The sequence below is a fragment of the Neopsephotus bourkii genome, unplaced genomic scaffold (genome assembly GCF_033783945.1).
Source record: "Neopsephotus bourkii isolate Nb327-2 ecotype Australia unplaced genomic scaffold, CSIRO-AGI_Nbou_v1 NB_936, whole genome shotgun sequence".
NCBI classification, from domain to species: domain Eukaryota; kingdom Metazoa; phylum Chordata; class Aves; order Psittaciformes; family Psittacidae; genus Neopsephotus; species Neopsephotus bourkii.
The window spans coordinates 2,335,829-2,355,629 of NW_026901430.1; the positions used below are offsets into that span (position 1 = coordinate 2,335,829).

The window sequence follows — 19,801 nt, forward strand, 5'->3', positions numbered from 1 at the left end:
TGCTTAGAGCTCTCCATAAGCTCTCCATTTCAAATACTGTATCTCTAAGTAAATAAGCTAAGAGCAGTCTGGGTTTTAACCTCTCTAGTCCAACTAATATTCAGAGAAGCGGTGGGGAACCAGGTTCAGTTGCTGGATTGTAGCTGGTCTGCTCTCAGTGCCCTGGTTGTCGATGATTTCCTGAGACCCTGTGTCTGAACCCACGCTTGTTCCCTCTGCAGAAAACAATTGCTGCCATTTTCATTTAAGGCATGAAGGTGTTTGTTGGTGTTTCCATTATATTGAACACCTACTGAAAATGGTAGGAAAGCAGGAAGACAGAAACGTGTAGGAAAAAGTATTTTATCTCTTAATATTAAAATGTAATTTAAAATTGTTTACAAAGAAATCCATGCTGAATGGTATGAATGAGGACATGGCAACAAGGCCTTTAAAAACTGATTTATCTGTGCTTCAGCACAGCATCAGCTTCATTCCCCCCAGAGACCCTACAGGAACATCCCAATGAACTCAGCTGCTCATGAAGGAGATGATACAGACTATTGCACGCTGCATCAGCACATAGGAAGAGCTCCACCATGTCTACTTTTGCAATTAAAATATTACTTTGGGAACTGAATGTTCTTCCAGCTGAACCAGCCTTTTCCTGCCTGACGAGCTGTCCCAGGGCTGGCTTTCCATGTGCAGAAGTGCCAGGCAGTAAGGCACCTGCCTCCCACCCAAGCTTCACTTCATATGCAGCCACTGCTAAGTCTCTGTAGGGGTCCTTATCCATTAAGCTTACTCTCCTAAGGATTAATTTGTAAGTAGTTCATTAATTCAACGTGAAACACAGTAGCCGTGGTCAAAGTGCTTAGTCTTCCAGCCAGCCATGGACTCTGACTACATTTAAAACTGATGCTCTGCATCTTGTACTGACTGCAGGCATGTAATATTTAACAGGAGCTCAATAAGCAGCAGCTGCTAGACAAATATATGTTTGGGGGAAATTCAACAGTGAAGATGTTCCAGCATCACCCAGTCCCTTTACCATACTCTACCTGTGTCCCCCCAAGTTTCTCTATTACTTAGGTAATGAACACATTCATCTGCAAAGCCAATGAACACCCAAGTATCCAAAGGCAGTCAGAATTTTCAGGTTTTGTAGTCAAGCCACGTTAGGCTGGATTTTTGCAGTAAGTGACCAAATCACTTTGGTTTTCTCCTTGGGGAAGGTGGTCACTTAAGGGAAAAGACAATGTCTAACGGGGCTGAGGAGGGCTGTGAGAGGGTACACCAAGGTCCATGGTTTCCAAATGGCTTCCTTCTATGTACAGAAATAGTTTATCTGATTATTATCAAACCACTGAAAGTCCCTTGGGCATGGCTGCACAGTGCCACTGAGGCAGCAGCTGGCACAGAGCAGTGATACCAGGATTAGCCTTGTGAGAGGCCTTCACCATTTCTGATTATTAAATGTTAAAAAAACCAAGCCACAAAACAGCTATCTAGGAGGAGGAACAAATCGGATATTAATGCAAGTCATGTACACTGCCATCAGATTTATAGAAAGGCATATTCAATTATTTTACGGCAGAGATTTTAATCACTTCTTATTAACATTTCCTAATAACTTTTATTCAAACTTCTACTTAATCAGGTTTTATTTTTGCATCAGAAAGAGGTACATACTTACAAGTGGAAAACAAAAATCTGATTTAAAAGGTGCACTGTGGTTTAGGTATTGAGAAGTTAAATTTTCCCTAGGAATAATTTTTTCTCTCTGAAACTCTTAATTTACCAATGAAAGGCCATCCGTAGAAATATCAGTAGCATGAATAGTTAGGGTTTAACTTTTCAATAGTTTAAAATAGAAGATTTAAAACATTACATGTAGGTATGCAGACCCTCATAAAAATAATTTTTAAATTAAAAGGGCCCTTTTTTTTAACATTCTAGTCCCTTCTGTTGCAAAAGCTGACACCTGCTTGAGTGCTTGCCTGAATCAAGACTAGGTTATCTAGCAGCATGACTTGACTCTTTCTGGCATAGAAATACAGGTACAATTAAAAGCATGTTGAATATAAATTCTGGAATGCTATGTTTGATCAGGTAATAGTACATTTTTTTACTTCATGTTCTTACCCTCCCGTGGAATCCAACAAAGCTGTATTGATTAAAGAGAAGGGCATTGGTTCAGAGTATACCAACATGCTGGTAAATGACAGATGCAATGCGATGAGGTTTGTGCTTCCAGGTGATGCAGCTCCAGAGCATAGTCTGTGTTAAAGATCCATAGAGCTAAGTTCTGTAAAATATGATGATATCCATTATACTGAAAAATACTACTTTGCATTTTTCTCAGGTAACCCAGGCTATTGACAAATCCTCATTATTGCTCTTCAGTGACCACAGAAAAAGTGTGCTGTCTAGTTCCTATCACCCCACTATTTTGCCATCTTGCATAGATTATTACAAAGGGGTTTCAAATGAGTATACAAGTGGCAGCATCCAAATGCAGCTGAAACTCAGTGACCTATTACTTCTCTTAGATTCCCTTTAAAGGTCCCGAACTAATCAGTAAGGCAAAAGAACTTGCTGAAAGAATGGGAAAGAGAAAGTAAAAACATAACAAGCACATAATTTGCCCAAAGTCTTCAAGACAGGGGGATGGATACAGATCATTACTAGAAAATGGCATTGTTTTAGTTGCTATTTAACTGTCCAGTTTGCATAGTGTTTATTCATCTGTTTTAACTTAATAGAAACATAAATACATGTTGATATCTATCTGCCTCTGTCGTGAGGCCCTTGCACGGGTTTGATTGTAATTTTTCTTAACAATTTGCTATCAATATCATATAGTCCTTAACTTCAGGGACTGCAGAATAGGCTGCAAAGAAAATGTTTCATACTGGTTCATGTAATTTATCATCTGATTCATTAGCCTGAGATTCTATATTGCGATTATGTTGCAACTGTTTTGTAACTAACTTGGGTTTGTTTTCCCTTTTCAGAGAGCAGATATAGCTGTTGCCCCCCTCACCATAACACTGGTGCGAGAAGAAGTCATAGACTTTTCCAAACCCTTTATGAGCCTGGGCATCTCCATCATGATCAAGAAGCCTCAGAAATCTAAACCGGGCGTATTCTCTTTCCTGGATCCTTTGGCTTATGAAATTTGGATGTGTATAGTCTTTGCTTACATTGGCGTCAGCGTAGTTCTTTTCCTAGTCAGCAGATTCAGTCCTTACGAATGGCACTTGGAAGACAGCAGTGAAGAGCCACGTGACCCTCAGAATCCTCCTGACCCTCCAAATGAGTTTGGAATATTTAACAGCCTTTGGTTTTCCCTGGGTGCCTTTATGCAGCAAGGATGCGATATTTCTCCAAGGTTTGTTCCATATCACTCCATCCCCTTTTTGCATTTTATGGTCATTTTCTGATGCCATGGTGCATATATGTTACTTTTTTTCAAATTTCTTTTTAATTCAAAATTTTTGGTTTTGACATTCCATTCAATGCTCAGCATCATCATCAAGCCACCATGCTTGCTAATATTGACCTCCAGAGTGAAGAGCATTGCTTTATAATGATATTTATGCATTTCTGCCCAACTTATATACACCATGTTGAGGCTGTAAAATGCATAGGGTTTTCTGTTTTCAGCAATGCTTGGAGGGCTACCGTGTTTTTGCTGCATATCTCATTTTACGGTCATCTCCTTGGTGCATATAACATATTCTGTTTTGTAAAATAAGACTTGTTTATTTAAAAACATCACATGCAACAGCACTTTAAAACACCTCCACTCCCATCATGGCTTCTGCTAGTCTTTTTTATTCTGTGCCTAGTCTGTCTAGTTCTGTTTTTCTTGAACCATCCTCTCACCTGTTACTAATTTGCTTACCACCATCTTTCGTATGTTCAGGTCTCTGTATGTGCCTCTCTAACAGCTACTGCACAATACCCTGTACGTGTATCGTTATTTCAGTCCTGTCTAATCTGTTGTCCCTGCGTTCATAGTCAATATGGTCTAATAAGCATTGCCAGTTTCCATAAAGATTTCTCTTATTCATGAAGACAGTCTTTCTGAATAAGACTGTAATAAAAATGTTTGACATTATTCCAGTTGAACAGAGAGCACTGGTAGTAACTTGTAGAATTATGTTTTTAAAGAAACATTTTGAAAACCATTCTTAATTGAACAATGCATAGCACAAATGGTTTTGAATAATATATATAATATTACTTAATTTCCACTGGAAAAATAATTCGGTGATGTGCTTATGATAAGCAGTAAAATTATCTGGGTTCCTAGTGATGGAGCACTGCTTATATTTTGTATGACAATATTTTAATAACCAATTTACAGCTATTTTAATTACTAAAAATACTTGCTTAGTACAAACAGGATGCAGTTTTTTCCTTTCACAAGGTTGCTAGTTAAAGCAAGAGAGATAGATATTTTCTAATCAAGCACTTAGATTCGAAATACACCTTGTCAGTCTTTATATTTGTGTACCTTTTTCAATACCTGAATCATTGATGTTACCAGTTTTTCCTTGTCCATATAGTGATAGGGATCTTCAATAGCCTCGCTGAAGGAAGTGCAAAACTTCTATGAAGTTTAATGGAAAGGATCATGATTCTACCTGTTATAATGTAATAATGATCCTTTAAGTTCACAGCCATTGCACATTCAAATATCCTAATGCTAGCAGCAAAATCCAGGACTTCTAGAGATATTGGCATTGGTATTTGATGGAAGTCATGCATATGTTTTAAAAGCCTTGACAGCAGCAATTAGATTCATACTTATTGACAGCTGAATATTTATCCTATGTAAAACACACACACTTTTGCCTGGGTATGACCACGCAGTTACCAGTGTCTGGGTGTGCTGCCCCACCATAGTTATAGCTGTTTGCCTTCTCCTCCTGTTTATACACCGTGCTTCTGCTTTATACCTAAATTCTGTGGTGAAACTTTGCCTCTCTGCTTGCTCTTAAAGATGATGAGTAGTGTTAACATTTAAATTGCTGTTGACCATGTGTGTGCCCAATATAAAGGACCGGGAAATAAGCACTGGGACATCACATGGAAAGCTGCAGGCATTGCTCTGTTTCCACTAGGTCTGTTTATTGACAGTTAAATAGAAGTCCATAGGATTTTTGTTACTCTCTCATGTGCCCCTTTGACATATCCAGCAATTTACCTTATATAACAAGTGGAACATACTCGTATTGTTCTTCAGGGCTACGACAATAAGTGCCTTGGCAATACCTACTAAAAAAGAAAATCAGCAATAAACCTATTTATTTTATCTGTCCATCAGAAGTTATTAGCTCAGCAGTAGTATATGGCCCTCATTTGAAGACATTGTCCAGTTAATTATCTTTCATGATAACAGATTCCAGGCAGTTACATGCATTGTTACTGAAAAAAAAGAGAAAATTAATACCTTTAAACACTGTTCTTTTGACCAATATGTTGATTTAAGTTGATTAAATGTCAAATTTCTTTTCCATAGAAGGGACTGTTTCCATATATTTCATTCTTAATCTGTACCTTTGTAAGGTTACACCATTCACAGTACACTGACTTTATGAATGTTTCATACTATTTTATTGCCATTAAAAGGGGCTTCATTCTTCCATTGTGAGCTTTGTCTGAATAAATTTCTTATATGAGAGCGTACAGCACTTGTAGAGAGATGCCGACAAGCAGTCTGGAGAGATCACTTTTGTACTTGCTGATAAAGGCTCTTTCAGCTGCCTTTGTGTGGAACAGCTGTGACATCTAATGACTAGTTAGATCTATCCTTGGTGAGTATGCTGTGTGGATATTCCAGAGGAAATATCCCTGTACTCTCCTCTCTGTATTTAATAGGAGTCATCTAAATGGAATCAGATAGCAGCCAAAGGATGGGGTTAGTGCATCCCTTGATGGAATCAGCATTTGTTTCAGCAGTTTTGTTCTGCTATCAAAGGCTGCTGTGTTTTCTGCATAGTGAGCTAAAGCATTGAAAATTCACTTTTGATGGATCAAAAGTAGATTATTAAACTTGCTTTAATGTAAGATGTGCACAGCAAATGGAATCAGGAGAAAACACAGTCAAATTTGTAACACAGTTCTGAGAGAAAGTATCTTTGAAATCTCTAAGAGAGTGTGTATTTTCATTTTGCTCTTTATTCATATGGCACAAAGAGGCTAGATTAATTAATTGCTGATGGAAGAAGACAGGGGGTTCATTAAAAATTATCTCATGAGGTTGGTCATTTAGGAGGGTGTATTTCAAGATCCGTATTTTCACAGCAGAAGACTCAAGAGACTCCTATTAAAGGCCATGGGAATGACTTTGTGGGACTTTCAAAATAGCAATGAGAGGTAAAGAGGTATTTCTGAAACTCCCACTGCCAGTTCCTATGATAGAAGCATCTCAAGGCAGTGCTTTAGATGCTGTTGTTTCTTGTGTTTTGTCTCAGTAGCTGTCTGGCCCCATGAGGCCAGCAGGAAAGGCAGGGGCTGGCTGGGCATGGGGACAAGGGACTGAGCTTGTAGCTTCTTAGGCACCAGGTGACTTGTACACAAAATACAGACAAGTTCTAGACAAGGAGGGTTTGCACCAAAGTTCTTGAAGGTTATTTGTCAAAATAGCAGCCATCTCATATCGATCAAAAGAGCCCAATTAGAAATTGAGCAGTGTAAGAAGCTTATTATTTAGGTGTACTACAGGAAATCAAGAATGTTTTATGGCCACGAGTAGAATCAATATTCAAGCTACTTTGGTAAATAAATGAGGTTTTGTTTAAGTGTGTTATTCTGCTGAAAAATGAATGTGAATTTGAATATTTATTTTGTTTTTCTCTTGTTACTAATTTGCTCTCATTTGACTTCATGCTTCCTTTTAAATTTCCTCTCAAGGTATGCACTCTTCCTGTTTACTTGCTTTTGAAAACATCGTCTGACTTTGTTTTGATAACTGAGCTATAATTCTGTTATTCCAGGTCTCTGTTACTCCTCTCATTTGTTAATGCGCTAGTTCACTTTAAAATAATGTTGTGCAAAGTATCTGTTTATTGAGGTCATTTGAAAAATGACGTGTTGGGATAAAGCATTAGTTGTTTGTTTCTAAATTACAGCACTGCACACTTGGACAGGTATGTCTTCATCAGAAGAAGTGGTGCTGTATTAAAAGCTGTGATTGATTTTTCTATCATTATTATCTGAGTAATGGATGAACATTTCTGTGGTTCACAGCACCAACCATAGAAGTATTCTCTTATTACCAGCCTGGTGTTTATGTACTAACCCTTTTTCTCTCACATCCCTCTACACCAGCCCCTGCAGTGGGTATAAGGAGTCTTCATATCAGCAGATGGACTGGGGGGAAGCTGGGGTCCTTTGGACAAGGAGGCTGCCAGGCCACGCTCGTCCATGTTCTTGTTCTTCTGCTCTCTCTATCTGTCTGTCTTTCCTTCAGTGTCAGCTTTGTGGTTTGTTTTGTTTTTCTTTTGCCCCATCCTGTGTACGCCCAATTACACTATCAGCCCAGACAGCTTCGTAGAAGCAGATGTTTAATGTTCCTTTTCATGCTCATTGGAAGACTCTGGTAGAAACAACTCTCTAGTGACATCCAGTTTTCTTTCAAGTGACCTCAACTCTCCTGAGAACAGCTCTGGTCCTCTAGCAAGACCCCTCTCTTGCATGTAGGACTTTCAGGCAAGTGCTACCTTCATCCAGGGATCCAGCCATGCCCACCTCCCCCTGCCTCTCAGCTGTTCTCCATTTTTTGTTCTGTATCTGTCTGACTTGATTCATGCATGTTGCAAGATCTCTGGGGCAGGATGTTTTTACCTTCCTCTGTGTGTAATAAGGCTGTATTAAGATGCAGCTCGACACAGACTTTGTATTGTTGCAGAGCGTGAGCTTCAGGTTTCAGTGGTTTAGAAGATGGTTGTCTTCTGCACATTTTTATCCCACCAACCCATCTGTCCTGCTAACAGAAGGGCAGCTAACAATGCAAATAAGACATTTCCTATGAGAAATTACAAGGAAAATGAACACACAATATTTTGTTCCCAGCAGTTACACTGAATTTATCTAAACACCCTGTCAAGTCTTCTTTTCATCTTCCTACTTCAAGACCTATTGTAAAGCAAGAGGGCCATGGGAACCTTGAAACCCCAGATAAAGCTGGTCTTGCTATATGCAAGTGGAGGTTTCATCTGCTGGCTCTGCTAGACAGACTTCTGCTCAGTCTGGCTCTGAAACTTTCCACCTCCCTGCAGGGAGGAGGAATTCAACACTGGGTCTTCGATGAAAATAGAAAGTATGTAGTGGAGGAGTGAACAAAAGGGAGGTGTATTTCACCTGACATTGCCATCTAAAAGCAATAGGCTGTGTTTTAGTTAGGCGTCTCAGTTCTCTCCAAAGTCCTAAGACAGATGGGCACCTTGAGACTTACCCCACATTACAGCAAGTGAGATAAATCTCTTTTTATCCACCAACTCCAAAGGGAGCCTCACACGACGAGTTCAGAAGGCACTGCTTTGTAGCTGGCTAAAATTATATTAGCCTATGTAAGAGGCTGGTTCAGTGTTTAGGATACCGAGTTGTACAAAGTAGCTAAAGCTTACCCAAGCTGATTAAGGAAGCTGCCCAGAAAGGCCTTTAACCATCTAACATCCCAAGAAATTCACTTGATACCTGCAAAGAACATAGAACAAGGTAGAGAGATTCTTTGACTCGCTGAATTATTCTGGATTTCTATTTCTACAACTTAACCTTTGCAGCTACTTAGTAGCCTTCTGTTAGTGATCAGCAGAGCAGCAGTGGAGCCAAGGCTGAAACTTGGAAGCCTTTTATACTCTTGGAAGCCCCCCAAGAAAGGCAGGGAAGCCTTCTCCACTCATTGGTGATCTGGTGGATGTCGTCCTGCCCTTGGGAAGCGCATGCAGCCAGAGTGATGGTGATGTCTTTCAGAGGTTCACACCTCAAAAACCATTGTTTCCTGATGGACACAGAGGTGATGCTTCACTCTTCAAGCTTCCCTGAGCTGAGTAGCCACTTGAACCACTTTGCCCATTGGCACAGACTTGATGCAGTGGTCCCTGGGTGTAACTGCTCTGGTGCTGTTATAAATAGAAACCAGCCTGCATCTGCCTGCTCACAGGGAGCTGTTGCTTCCATTTCTTGGGCAGAGGAGAATGAAGAATAGCAGAGCTTCACCTCTTAGTTTGTTTCTCCACATTCTTCTCACCTATTCCAGATCACTCTGTTTTTACTGTGTTGGCAATATTTTTTTGTTGGTGTGTTCTTTAACCTTAGATGGATTTGGTTTTTAGTTTCTGCTTTCATAATTTAATGGTATTTTTTCAATGGCCGAGGCAATCTCAGGCTCTGGCCAAGACCAGGCAGTTTCCCAGCTAATCCCCCATGTGGGAGACTCGCTTTTTTTCTATCTCCATCAGTTGGTAGGACAACTTGTACCCACTGTCTGGGGATGGCACTGAGGGGCTTGAAGGAAACAAGTGAACAGGTAAGTTTTCTTGCTTTCTATTTCTTCCCTTCACACAAACCAAGGACTACAGCATACAGGCTCCACAGATTTAATGTGCTGGGATTGATTCTTCCTGCGATGGTATCATAGATTTAAGGGAAAATAGGCAATAGCTTTGTCTTGGCTCCTGAAATGATCCCTGTCAACACGTGGTGTTTGCAGGGCGAGCACTGTACATGGCAGTGAAATTCCCCACCCAGCTGAGCACCGTGGCACTGGCACCCTCCAGCCCTCAACAGATACTTTGAGCCTGATGTTCAGTTGCTGTAAAGCGTCAAGAGCTCTTACTGACAGGATCTGGACCTCCTGACCACCAGACATTTTGTAGTTACATGTTTACAAGTAGGCTCTTTTTATAGTCCTTATGGTATCCACTTAAAAAACGAAAACCGCAACACAATTAACTTTTTTCCTGCTTTTTTCTGTTTTTGTGGTGGTTATAAAGCAGGAACATGCTTGACTTGGAACAGTGCAACAGGTACATTGTAATTAAAATAAAAAACCAAAAACGTTAAACACAGCAGCCTCTCTCCTCACTTCAGTATGCAGGTTCAGTCATGTTAGGTTGTGATGAGAGAAAGATACTGGATCAGTTTTGGTTTGTTCCTTTGCATGTTTACTCACATTCCTGTTTGCAGTTTACATTTTGAGAGTTAGTTATATAAAAGGTACATTCGTGTCCCCTGAGCTGGGCAGCCCCAAAAGAGGCATATCACAGCAGCCGGGTCCAGCCTTGGGGGAAGGCTGGGCAAGCAGAGAAGACAAAAGTCTTCTGGCAAAAGACTTCTCCAGGAAAGATCTATGGAAGTCGGGAGAGCTTCTTCCTCTCCATGCCTCCAATGGGGTTGGCTCAGATGAATTATTTCGTAATTGACTGTCCTTGTTTTCACCGAAACACTGGAGAGACTTTGAGTAGGACCGGGTGCACACCAAATTTGCTTTCCTGAGGAAGACTACAAAGAGCTAGCTCACAGTCCATCTGGTCACAGATACGTGGAGGATCTGGACTAAAGGGTCATGCATGTGAATTTCTCTTCAGTCAATTAAAAAATTGTCAAGGAATGTCTTCACAGCAATTTGATGATGTGTGTTTTTCCATAGATCTCTCTCAGGGCGAATTGTCGGAGGAGTCTGGTGGTTCTTCACTCTCATCATTATCTCTTCCTACACTGCTAATCTTGCTGCCTTCCTTACGGTGGAAAGGATGGTTTCTCCCATAGAGAGCGCGGAGGACCTGGCTAAACAAACCGAAATAGCATATGGCACTTTGGATTCAGGCTCAACCAAAGAGTTCTTTAGAGTAAGTCTGTTAAATCTCCATTAGAGCTTTTCTAAACTGTAACTGCCTAATGTATGGGTTTGAGTCCTTTTTTTTTACCCAGCTGTGATAGCTGTTCTGGTAAAAGCTGCTTTGTGCAATCAGGACAGGCCTGGGTGAAGATTTTAAATATCAAAAGGCATTTATCAAAAATGGGTGGTTCTGTTCAACATGAAACATCTCAAGATGGGAAAACCTGACCTCTGCTATCATGGGAAGGGTTTTTTAAATACCAGTTTCATAAGCTCTGTCTGATGAGCAGTATTGCAGTCATTTTCACAATATTGAGCAAGGAAAACTCTTGCAGGAGTGATGCTCTTGACCTACTTGCTCTGTTTGCCCAGCTGGCAGCCATTAGCACCATCCGCTGTCGATGCTCACTTGCCAGAATGAGAAGGGGGACAGGAGGCACGTGTTGCTGTTCATTTCTGTATGTGCATGGATTGCTGCAGTTGCTGTTGCTCTGTCTTCACTGTATGGCAGGGGCCAGTGTCAGGGGTGAAACTTTTGTACCCCAGAACAGTGGTGTGTGTTCACCTTGGTTAGGGAAATGCTGGGTTTGCAATATTTGGGGGTAGGGGGGAGTACACACTTTTATTTAAGGTCATCCTTTCTTTCTTCACTTGCCAAACCACAAGCTGAACTGCAGAGCGCTTGGTGAGTCATTAAATACTCCAAATACAACCTCAGACCACTTTTACCTAGCTAAAAAGGCTGTGACCTGAAAAGCTCTTATTTCTTGCCTTTCTAAGGGCAAACTGAGATGCTCAGCACTTTCAGGGAGCTCTTGGTTCTCTCTCAGCAGTGCCAATCAGATGCCATTCAAACCAACATTTTTTTTGTATAGAAAAGTGGTCAGTGCTGCAGGACTAATCATTGCCTGTCACAGATACTGCCTGGGTGCAAGTGTGAGGGAGGGGGGACACAAAAACCCTTGCTGGTGTCGGCTGATTCGGTACTGAGGGCTCCTTGGATAAATACTGAGTGAGAGATCCTTGAATTTACTTAAAATTTCAGTACATGAAATTCATACACACAGATACATGTGTGTATGAGTCTGATGTAAAGGTAGAAGTGAATCAAAGGTATTCTATAATGCTTTTGTACTCTGACTTCTTGTAAAAACAGATACTCGGTAATTCTTAATTAACTGTGGTAGCTGGTGTGTTGCAAAGGCTCCTGTTTATATTAAAATGCTGTCAGATAAACACTGACCTTGTAAGGGTGAGAGGAGTGTGTAAAAATTTGCATTCTGTTTAATTATCAGCCTGAGGCAGTGCTATTTGCACCACAAAAAAAGAGTGGAGTAGCCCTGTCAGAAGAGGTAGCACAGCTTGATTAGAAACACTGATGCTGTGTACAGTCACTGTACTGTTCTTAGGGGTAAAAAATCTTATTTTGAATATCTTGTTACCATTAATACAGAAAGAGGGATTGTGTGGGGGTGTATCTTCATTTCCTTAATGGTTTGACATAACAAGGAAATCCCTTCTCACCCAGAGATCAAAGGAATGAGTGTTTCATGTGAAAGGATACAAAGTCTAGTAAATGCATGAATACTTTGTTGTGCTGTTAATAGTCTTGAGATGAGCTGTGACTCTCTCTTGGTGCTGGAGAAAGCAGGGCTGTAAATGAGGAGGATCTGTCAGGAGCTGGCAGCTCCATCAGGCAGGGAGAGGAGGCAGATGAGGAAGGAGGAGAGCGGAGCCCAGCAGTGGTGGAGCGGGACGTAATGCCTGCTCTGGGTGATGAGCCAAGGGGGAAGGAGAATGGGCCCTAAGTGGTATTTTCTCTCCTCAGTATTCTCAAGACACACAACATCATTTCAGTTGTATTAACTTTTGCAGAGTAATTAATTTGAATAGAGTGATGCAGCCATGAAACTGTTGTAATTAGAGTCTTCTTCAGTTGATTTGAGAAGGGCAAAAGCTTTGCCTTAGATTAAATGTGTATGTTCACATAAATACTTTGTTGTACAGTCTTTATTAACTCCTTAGTAAGATGGTAATGACGGCTGAAACTTGAAATAACTCTTGGAGGACACTTGGTTTCTGAGGCCCTGCTGCACAGACTATGCCTGCTCTGTGGTTTGGGATACTTCTCTCCCTGTAAGCTCTTGTCTCACTGCTAGTGCATCAGTGGGAGTGATAGTGGTCTGAGTCAAAACCGTGAGTTCTCCTTGGTACAGTGTGATGCTTATTCTCTCTGTGAAGGGAATATCCTCTTCAACCCATTCCCCACCAGCATTTAACCAGTTTAAGTAACAGTTGGCTGAGTGGATCAGGATCATCTCCCTGTGAGAAAGGAAGCTTCTAACTGACGGGATGGCTACCTGAGCAAGTTAGTGCAATCTTTACTTCTACCAGTTGCCCATGCCACTGGCTGTGGCATGTGAGAAGGAGACCTTCCCAAGAGATGCAAGAGCACATGTGTAGAGGTCAGCATATGTGTAGAGGCTTTGTAGCTGGGGCATGACTTCACACAGGAGGCACAGGACAGCCTCTCCAAGATCCCATAAAGAACCTTGTATGGACATTTCCTAGAGCTGTTAAGCTAAAATGTTTCTCAAAGATATTAGTCAGATAGTGATCTTAATGGCTGCTGTTGGTCAGTGAAAGGCACTAGACTGACAACAGCAAAGAATTAATTGCCCACTAAGGCATCATAGAGGGACTACATGTAAATGAGCTCCAAATACCCACCATCTTGTCTGTGTGCTACAAGGAGCTCCTTGAGAGCCTTCAGTCCATGGCTCCTTTCTGCCAACCCCATTTACAGCCAGGATTGCTTCTGAAGGTTTCTTTTACAGCGTGGATACCTATCTGCTAGGAACTGGACTGATACCAGCACCTCATTTCAGATGCACAGATGGTGATGACTTTCAGCCACTTCAGACCTGGGCAGACTCCAGCTAGTGACCTATTTTATACTCTTGGATGTTTCCCTAAACATCACAGTGTCTCCCAGATAGAGGCTATCCCAGCTATGTCAGTAACCTAGATACACCATTGCAGTTTCAAGTGTGCACAATGCCCGTGGTCAGTGTGACATTGTTCTCACAACAAGAGAGCCTATTCTTTATAGATGTTTCACAACAGGCATTATTCACACTTCTCACTTGTTGGTGTCTCTGCATCAGGGCATTTGTCTAATGTATATCTAAGAACCATATGAGCCTTCCTCTATTTTCATGGTGCTTGCTTGTTTCTGCTCAGAAACATTTTGCATTTTTCACTAATGAGCTTATAAAGGCATTTAAATGGCAATCAATACATTACATCAGTTCCCTTCTGGCTTACAAAGGGCACTCATCCATATTGAAAAGGAAAAGGAAGAACCTCTTCTTAGATATTTATTATCATATAGTCTCAGATTAAAGACTCAAAAATACCTTTCTCTTTCTTGAAAACTGGCAGAGGCCTGTACTAGAAAGCAATTTCAAATCACTAAGCTACTACTTGTGAGGGTGTATCTGTTAGAATTAACATCTTCTAATACATTCAGTTAAAGCTTCAGCATATCTGAGTAGCTCATCAAATCAATATAACACCATTTAATCCAAATTCAGCACTAAGTATAATAGCACAGTCTAATACATTTTACACCTCCAATATGCATATATTCAAAAGGCATGACCTTTACAACCAATTAGTAATTCTTATGTAAACTTGGCTGTATTTAAAACTTCAGTAGAAGCAGAACATGTTTCTAGACGCATAGAAATATAAATTGCTCTTGAATTTGTGATGGTCTCTTTCAGTTGATAGCAGGTATCTGTGTTAAGAGGCTTCTGTAAAGTAACTTTCAAAGTGTGTGTTTGATCATTGACAAACACAGCTGACCTGCTAGTGCACTCTACTGAAAACCTGATATTTCAGAAGGTGTCCTCAAAATAGATCTGACGTTGCAAGGCTTTAGAGGTTGAAATATTGAGGCAGGTAACATAACAAGATTTTGCATTAGGTCCTTCTCTCTTTTGTGAAAAATTGAAGGCGACTCCTGTCACACCATTACCAATGTAGCTAATCACTGTTAGCTAAAACTAAGGAAAAAGGAGGCCTCAAAGGCCTGGTCTTATTGTATCGTACAACTTTGTATTTTTGTCAGCAATAGTTTCAAGGATATCCTTGACAAAATGACCCTGCTATCCTGCGGCTCCCACGTGCCTCAGATGAAAGGACTTGCTGCTCTGAAGTCAGCTCCTATTTTTTTCTCCTGGAAATGGTATTAATTGCCAGGTTAGTTAAAAGTTTCAGTAGAAAGGCCAAAGATCCTTCGGACGTGATGGTTCGTGCTCTTACAGTTGATTACTCCTACTTGGCACTGTTGTTCATAAGTATTGGACAGAGAGTTTGACACTGACATTGCTTCTGCTGTTGGTACAGACTTTAGGCTCAGTGCCTGGAGGTGTTAAAACAGGCTGACAGCCTTCAAGCATAGATATTATTTTTAGGATTTTTTTGCACCACGGTATGAAATTCACAGCTAAGGCTAAAGTCTTAGGACACATGGGAGTTAGAGCTAACTTGAGGACACCAAGGAGTCTGCACATGCTTTCCTTGTGCCTTCTGTGTGAAAGCTTCACTTCTTGTAGCACTTGAATAGTCTACCCAAGCGTTTTGCCCTTAATGAATGTTTTGTGAGAAGGCGATACTGTTCTTTTATGCCTTTGAGGACACATTCAGCACTTGAAATTCCTCTTCATCAGTTTTCTCAAAAAGTGGTTCTTTCCAAGCCAGGTTCAGATGTGAGGACTTTCTGGACTTTGTGTATACATAAAACATGATCTATTACTACAATTTTTAGGATGCAGAAAGTCATGCTAGGGACAGTCTGTAAGATGTCCTCCTTTTTCTATCTTCTTAGTTTCACCAAGTCTGGATAGATCAGCAAGAGCAGACAGAAAAGCATGAGATGCCCTGGCAATAGGCTTTGCATTTCTGTCTGCAGCTCTGGTTGCCTATACTGTGCTCTGATGTGAAAATGTGTACCAGAAAAAGCATCTAAATATGGTAAGGGGACTGTTGGGGTACCTCTTGGAAGGACCTTTAAGTACAGCTTGTTTAGCTGGCAAAAGTAAAGCCAATATAGAAAACTATTTGTTCAAAAGAATAGAAAAAAACTCCAGACAGGTGAGTACCCAAGCAGAAAATCAACATTTACCTGACAAAAACAATGAAAGAGCAAATGAACATATTGACCCCAAATTCCTCAGGAATTAAAACATACAGCTTGAGGATTTTGAAACGCTCTCCACAAAAAACACTTGGGGTAACTAAAACCTTCCCTCCTGCTCATGCAGTGCTCTGTCATGGGCTGCATGAGCTGGGGCTGGAGCAGCACCAGTGACCCCACTGAGTCCCTCCTGGCTCCAAGGGTAGAGCGCTGCTGGATCCCACCCAGCGGGCAGCGTGCAGGGGGGACACTCTGTTATGATCCCTCCGTGGAAGGGGCAGGATGTGGCAGGGCAGTCAGAGCCAGTGGGGACAGAGGCAGACATAATGACTGTAAGGCGTTCTGAAGCACTAGCATGTTACACCCAGTTGTAAGATAAAGAGCTCATTGCTTTCCTCTGATGATAGGGTTGTGTGAAGACAAGAGGTAAGGGAAATAAATTCTACCAGCAAGTGGTCTCAGGAAGGAAAAGCTCTGAATTATGAACCGATAGCTGCCATGCGATTTTTATGCATTCTGTGCAATCAAATGATATTGAGATCATCATTAGAGCCTATTAAAAACACCACAGTGAATTCCGTGCGTGCAGCGTGAAGGGTTTCATCTGTAGTTAAACTCTTTGATTTTTAATTTCAACATTTATTTTGCTAGTGAAGATGAAGGACTTGTTTCTAGCACAGCATTCATACAAACGCTTTGCTTTTGCCTTTGGATAAAACTGTGATTAGCAGTTTGAAGCTTTCTGTGTTCTTGGCATCGAGCAAAACAACACAGTCATCAAAACAAATGCCTGACAAAAATATTGAAGTGTGGTTGAATTTAGGGACTTTAAAGATCAGAACATCACAGAAAAATGATAGCTTCAAATATGAGCTGTATAGATCTTTGATAGACAATGTGGCAGCAATTAATAAGAAAAAGTGCTGGGGTTTTAACTGTTTTTCAGCACAGGAAGTGTGGAAAATGTTGCCTCTCCCTTCCCTGTTTGATATTGGTGGGGGTGTGTGCACATTTGAAAAGGTGGATGTACACGTGCAGAGAGATCACAGCCTCTCCATTTCATGAATAATAAATGGTCTACTTGTGGGGGTTCTTTCTCTTAATCTGTTGAATCTCCTTTCTGTCACATGGCTAAAGACAGCAGGAAATCAAATGTGACATAATTACAAAAGAAATAGTTTCCCATGAAGTGATCTAATGTCTTTAAGCCTATAGATTGGAGAGGAATATGTTATCCTTACAGGAACTAAAATGAACAGTTCATCCATCATCCCCTCCTTGGAAAGGAAGCGCTGGGTGGTACTGGAGTTTAGGTGGCTGAACCATTTTACTAATTTCAGCAGGCAGCTAGGGTTTAACAAAGCTTTCAGTTAACACTTAATAACAAATAGTTGAATAAATCTCTCCTTTGTTTTCAGTAACATACGGCATTTGGCTATCAGCTCTGCTTGTGTTTGCGGCTTAGGCTTTCCAGCTCACCAATGTCTTGATGCTGCTCAGTTGATCTCTGTAAGAACAGGGTTTCTGGCTGTGCTGCTGAAGTGACCGGTTTGCACGGATCAGGCACTGTGTGTGAATGCAGCCCACGGCAGAGCCTTTCACAGCAGGCAGCAGTGGGTTAACCCTGTAACTGTGTCTGCACCACAGAGGCAAGCAGAGAGCGCCTCGGGGCAAAATCACTTGCTGTTTGAATGCTCTACTTTTTGGAGAGCAGCTCTGTGATAATGATAATGACATTGCTCAAGACAGCCAGGACCCTGGGTTTTCAAGTCTCTCCTGCTTTACGTAATGCTGCTCTGTAACATTAATACATCCTTACTAGGGATTCTTTTAAAATACATGGGTGCTGATAAATTACTCACAGCACTGCTACTGTTATTTTTACATAATTAGGAAATACATGAAGATTTAGAAACTCTGATGATGTGAATATGAAACATCCCCTCTTGCAGCCCACTGGGATTTCTCCATCATTGCCTGTATACTGGCCTGTTCTGTCTGGAGCTGCAGACTCATTCGACCTGACAGTGTTCAGATCATGTGCTGGAAACGCCGTTCTCTGTTAATTTATGACAGGCCAAATCCAGAGCAGGGCTGGTGTGCTGCTCAGCTGTGCAGACAGGAGTACTTTGCTAAGTGTGTCACTGCTGGGGAGATGCCCCTTAGCCTGGAAGATGACGTTATAGCTCCCTCCAGCCAGCTCGAGTGCATGCTGCCTCCTGCTCCCAGGGCAGACAGACAGACAGACACATGTCACAGCCCAGCCATGCAGATCCCTGTACCCATCCCCTGCTGTCTCCCCATGCAGCCATGCAGTGCGCTTCCTCAGTTAGGGCTCTGGCTCTGGCCATGGATCACAGGGGGTTTACAAAGGCAGCTTGTCTCTTGGTGAAGACTTTCATTTTAATTTCCTGATCAGTATTGCAACAAGGAGGAATGAATGGCAGCAGTAAAGTGAGGGGATGAATATAAGCATAGTCTGAAGTTCAGTGTTGTGGACAAAAGGACATTTTAAAATCTTGATTTACATTGTGCTACTCAGACTGTTACTGACATGTCAGTGATGTCCAGTTACAGTTAGAGTGACTTTGCTTGTCTGTTAGTCCAGCTCACTCCAGAAAAGATGCCTGTTAAAGCAGCTACAGCATATTACCTGCCTGCTGCCAAAGCTCATGTTTTCAAAATGACCATGATGTGAATCTCAAAACTGAGTCTCAAAAGAAAACTCCTTCAATACTGTGTTATTTTTATAGGATAAAGTTCCTTTTGTAATCAGGACAGTGTGTATGTCAGGTGTGGAAATACCGTAGTGTTGCTGAAGCCTGGAGGGGTTCTTTTCAGGCTGCTTTCCAGCTGCCTTGTGCATAGCTGCCCTTGACCCTCCTTCCCCAGCACTGCCTACTCCATGAGCTCCTACTGGACTCCTGTCCCTGCTCTGGTCAGGCAAGAAACACTGTCCGTGGGCTCAGAGGGCTGCCTTCAAAAGACAGCAACTGTCCCCACAGCCCCCATATAGGAGTTGTCTGAATCTTGATAGGGAACACAGGGGATCTTAGGGCAAAGCAGACAGCCCAGGGTTCATGGGTCTGATCCTTCAGCTCTTCTGATCTTCAGTTTCCCAGCTGCCCCAATTGGGAAAGTGCCATTTCTAGAGTAGAAGTTATGGCATCATTAGTTTAAACAACAAACTAACATGACTGTGTCTCCCAGCACAGACTTGACTGTGAAATACTATTATTCACCAGTTCACTTTTTCTTTTACATTTATGCCTATGTTATCAAAGATCTGTGTATTTCTGCAAATATACAGGCTAGTTTACTTACACATGCTTGAACCTTGCTTTCCTGTAGCATCCCACCAATTCATGAACCGTGGGTAGCCTAGTAGATCTGGGGGTTGGCTGTGCTGAAAGAGAGATGCCCTGTGCATGCTCATGGTATCTGACCTACTTTCTTCTCCCGAGAATGTAATAAAAACAAAAGGTTTGTGTAATGATGGGATTGATTTTTCTGTCCATATAGGTAAGTAAATTGCTGGCATCACAAGTTATCTGTGGCTAAAAGCTGTGACATTGATCTGTTAAGACTTTGCCCTATAACCTCCAGTACATGACAGCTGTACTTTCATGTCTGCACATGGGAAAGGGGACTAATGGTGCCCTCTGGCCTTTGTGAGAGCTATTTTTACCTTCTTAGTAAAAAGCTTGGAAAGCTCAGAGAGAGGAACCTTATTAATCATGTTCTTATTATTAATGTAGCATCAT

The 19,801-nt window shown here is 41.4% G+C and overlaps 1 protein-coding gene across 3 annotated transcripts in view; it reads left to right on the forward strand.

The window, feature by feature from the left end:
- GRIA3 (glutamate ionotropic receptor AMPA type subunit 3) overlaps positions 1-19,801 on the forward strand; it is a 146,137-nt gene that overhangs the window by 100,247 nt on the left and 26,089 nt on the right. For all 3 annotated transcript variants that reach the window (XR_009726233.1, XM_061358092.1, XM_061358093.1), the window contains exons 11-12: positions 2,997-3,373; positions 10,646-10,844. Coding sequence is in view for 2 of the 3 variants with exons in the window: in XM_061358092.1 (XP_061214076.1) it covers positions 2,997-3,373; positions 10,646-10,844 (576 nt within the window). In the remaining variant the exon portion in view is untranslated. The remainder of the gene's footprint in view (positions 1-2,996; positions 3,374-10,645; positions 10,845-19,801) is intronic.